A 4631-nucleotide genomic window follows, 5' to 3' on the forward strand; every position below is an offset into this window, starting at 1 on the left:
ATTTAAGCACCTTATTTAGTTCCCAGCAATGAAAATCAGACATAAGCCTGTCTGTGGAGTGTGTATATAAAGGCTGCCTCACACACAGAAGAACCGCAAGACTGAATCTGGTGGATAACCACAAGCAAAACTTTAATCGCCTTGTTTGACCCAGAACAGGTAAGACACTGACACCTCACTCTGTTTACCTTCTACTTTTGCTAGATTGTCTGTGGACTTAACAAAATAAACTTTCTTTTGTCAACTGCAAATGTTGATAATCACTGGACTATATAAAATGGTTTTACAGTGTAAAGATGCAAGATTGGTCCAGGTCTCTGTTATTCATATTTGAACTCAGAATATCTATTTTTATTGTGTTGTGTTGCTCCAGTCTGTCAGATAGTGCTACATTTTTCTTTTACTAATGTCAATTGCTACAACATATTGTTGTTGCATTTACAGTATACTAGTAGGCTATAAAAAAGATCACGGATGTTATCCCGAAAGCCAAACATGCACAGTTTAGTGTCATATAATGATGTTTCCAAAATGTGTGTTCATCACAGAATGGGATCCTCTAAGGTGGCCCTGCTGCTGGTCCTGCTGTCCTGTGTAGAGCTCAGTCTGTCTGCTTCCTGTGTGGTTGACAGCTTCACAGTCAAAGATGACTTTGAACCTAAAAGGGTAAGTGAATTGAAACACAAAGACAATATGCATGTTGAGAAAAGTAAGTAAAAGCATTACTGACTGTCTGCTTCCTTCCTTCTCCTCGCAGTATGCAGGAAAGTGGTACGCACTGCAGAAGAAAGATCCAGAGGGCCTGTTCCTGCAGGACAACATCTCCGCTGAGTACACCATCGATGATGACGGCTCCATGTCCGCCTCCTCCAAGGGACGCGTCACTCTGTTTGGGTAAGACCTATGGCCAGGAGAGACAGGGATGAGACACTTTTTACCAACACTTACCATTATTGAGAGATGCGATTACCATGCAAATCCAAGGTCACAGGTCTATTTGCTCACAAAGACCTGTTTGTATCTCCAGGATAAGCATCTGGGATTTCAAATATTCAGTTTCCAGGCTCAGCAGTTAGGATCAAGTGCAATTTTCTGGAAGAACATTCTTAACAGTATTAGCTACAAATCGGTTTTCTCTGGATTATGGATGATTATAGAGAAATGAAGGCTGGAGACATGGGCTTTTAGACAGGAATGTGGACTCTAATGCACTTTAGCATACAAACACATGTATGAAGTTCAATTGAAAATGGCCGTGTCATAGATTAATAGTCTCATTTCAATTTTTACATTAGAATGCTGTATGTTACATTAATAATGCTACTGTAACTGCAAGAAATACCACTGATTTGTTGAGAATTGTTGACTTTGATACTAACTTGTATGTGTTTTCTATCATTGCGTTACAGTTTCTGGGTTGTCTGCGCTGACATGGCTGCACAGTACTCTGTCCCCGACCCTAACACTCCCGGCAAGATGTTCATGAACTACCAGGGTCTGGCCAGCTACCTGTCCAGTGGAGGTCAGCAGCAAACATGTCCCCCTCACACCCATATTACATCTCATCATTCCTCCTCGGCTAACCTCTCCTTTCCTTTTTTGAAACAGGTGACAACTACTGGGTGATCGACACCGACTATGAAAACTACGCAATCACCTATGCCTGCCGCACCATGAAGGAAGATGGTAGCTGCGATGACGGCTATGCCATCATCTTCTCCAGGAACCCCCGTGGCCTGCCTCCAGCCATCCAGCGCGTCGTCCGTCAGAAACAGGATGACATCTGCATGGCCGGAGAGTTCCAGCCTGTTCTGCAGTCTGGAGCCTGCTAAAGAGAGAGAGAGTGTGAAGCTGAGAGAGAACGAGGGGGAGAGAAAGAGTGCGAGTGTGATAATGTAAATGGACAGATGCAATAATGTGTTGGAGAAGTGAGAGGAGGAAGAAAATTAAGCGAAAAAACAGTGAAAAACCTGGACAAGGTTTCAATCAATTTCCTCCTCCTACTCTGTGCCCATCCAATGTTTATCCAAGGAGAATTTACTGCTGGTGTGGTGAATTGTGTGAACTTGAAAGATACAAAAAAAAAAAATATTTTTCTAAACAATATCACTGAAACGTTGTACTTTTTGTGCTGTTAAAATTCTATATTTCACTTTCAAAATATACATTTGTGACTGAATATGAATCCCTTGGTATTAAATATGAAAACAAATCATATAGCTTAGCTATTCGGAGCAGAAAAACAAATATTTGTAAGCATTTGAGTTTGAAAACATGTTGCACTTCATGTAAGTGACTGTGATCCCTCCTGAGCTCAAGAGAATGCAGCCAAACACAAGACAATAAACACTGAGCAGTAATAAGCTTACTGGTGGTCTGATGGTCAGTCCTTAGTCCTATTATTGTTTGTAATACAAAATGTTAAATGTTTTCGACTAAAGGAGAAGCAAGATAGCGAAAAGTAAGAGACGGAGCAGGCAGAGAGACAGAGGGAGGCTGTTTGTCTCTATTGCTTGCGCGAATCCTGTCCATGTTATGCAACAAGCTGGAAAGCAATGTGCTAAAGCCAATTATGGTCCAGTAGTACTGTAAGCCAATTGAATACTTATGATGTCCTGGAAATATTCACGGACGACAGGCAGTCAAAACAGTGCAGCAGTGTGGCAAGAAAATGTAAAAGCCAAAGAAGACATAAGGAGGATTAAGAAGTTGTTTACCCTATTGTTCTTACTACATCACAGGGATGTATTCTTTCATTGAAATAGATCATTACAAATGTTTGAGAATACAAATCCTCTTATTCCAAAACTCCAAAAATGCAAATAGTTCACTCTGTTAAGCATTGAATAATGACAGGGAGCATTAAAAGCTGTCAACCCTAAATAGAAAAAAATATTGTAAACCTTACTTATTATCTGGTAAATAACATAAAAGCATGCTAGATTGACTATTCTGTCCTTTGTCTACATTGTTATCCAACAATACACCATTCAAACTTTCCAGACACCTGATGTTGCGTCAATAACACCACAATCTGTGATGTTTTCTTGTTTTTTAAATCTCAATATTAAAAAAGGGTTACTTCTTGTATGTAAAATTGACATAGAAATCAAAATATTCAAAAGGTTTTGCTCAGTTTTTTAATTGGATGGGCATCCTAGTTTTGCAAAGGTGTAACTAGGGATTATGTGATTGGTGACACTGGTTGGCGGGGGCAGTGTGTAAAGAGCACAATGAAAAAGCTACTGACTGTAAACAGCTAAGCTCTGATGGGATCAACTGTTTGAAATCACTGGAAATAAAACCTTCTGCGAAACGCAATTCAAAACAACTAAACCAAAACAGAGTTGATACTTCTGTCATTATTTAGCGTGTAACTGAAATATTTTTCCTAAAGTACATACATTTTTTTTTTAATATCCCTTAAATTCAAGGCAATAAAAGTAAAAGAAACTAACATTACAGCACTTTGATTGGTAAAACATGTTAGATTTCCATTTGTGATACGCTTTCACCCAGACTCTCTGTTAAAACATTGACTGTATTCATGTAAATAGTGAACAAGCTTAAAGTAAGAATATAAGTGGATTTATCTGGATAAGTCTTGGGGGGGCTCCAACTCAATTATCTCACGTCTGCAGAATTCCAGAGTAAGGGGTTAGAAAAAATATGTTCATAAGAAATGTTTACTTAATCTAATATTGTGGTTATAATCAGCAACTTGCCTTTATCAATCAAGTGGTCGCCTCTCGTACTGTCACATTTTTGACTTTTGAAGTATCTGAGGGAGAAAGGTTTTTAAACCATGAATCAGGTCTCTGCATTCAGCTATTTAATTCGTTTTTACAATAGCAAGTAGCAAACACTTGAATGTATTATGTCCATATTGAGCTCTATAATACATGTGCCTACTAGGGGCCATCAAACAACAATGAACAATGTACTCTGAGCTTGAATACCTTTTATAATATTAATAGTTTATGACTGTCATAAACATTTGTCCTAGTTATAGTTTTATTTTCACAGTCATTAATTGTCACCTTTGATCAGTAACAATGAACATTATCTGAATTGATAATCAGTCTTAGCTAATAACATGTGGAAAATTAAACAATAAGGCCTTCTACTCTAGTATATTCTAAGTTACATTCGTATCCTGCTGATGTTGTGATATAATAAATAATAATAATAATGGATTACATTTTTTTTATTAGAGCGCTTTTACAGGTGCTCAAAGCGCTTAAGATATGCAAGTGATTTTTTTTTAATAGAAGAGGTGCATTCCAGATCTGCTTCTGAGAGTGCAGTAAGACATTAGCAGAATAAGAAGTGAGGGGTGAAGGGCTCTGAGAGATAATTGGTGCTGTTGTGTTTGTTATTGTGGGATCAGGGCGGGGGAAGAAATTTGATCTGACTCTATTCTAGCATTACTCTTTTCTTGTTCACATAACCAATAAAGGAACAACAGAAGAAAGAAGAAAGGACAATATAACGATAGAATACAGTTTCACTTTGAACTACATGGAAGCGAGGTCTTTTATATGCAGGGTCTGAACTCTTGAGGTTTGTTTGTTTTTTAAAAATCACTACACCGCTTAATCCAATGATCTGTCTATCTCTGACTTACGCCT

The 4631-nt window shown here is 38.2% G+C and overlaps 1 protein-coding gene across 1 annotated transcript; it reads left to right on the forward strand.

The window, feature by feature from the left end:
• Nucleotides 1–549: 549 nt before the first annotated feature.
• On the forward strand, nt 550–1832 carry rbp4l (retinol binding protein 4, like; the record flags this gene model as incomplete). The annotated part of the gene is made up of 4 exons (XM_079660885.1): nt 550–666; nt 758–894; nt 1410–1522; nt 1609–1832. 4 exons carry the CDS (start codon nt 550–552, stop codon nt 1830–1832), a joined length of 591 nt encoding a protein of 196 aa, XP_079517011.1.
• Between the last annotated feature and the right edge of the window lie 2799 nt (nt 1833–4631).

Source organism: Notothenia rossii (assembly GCF_949606895.1).
Source record: "Notothenia rossii genome assembly, chromosome: 11".
Taxonomy (NCBI): domain Eukaryota; kingdom Metazoa; phylum Chordata; class Actinopteri; order Perciformes; family Nototheniidae; genus Notothenia; species Notothenia rossii.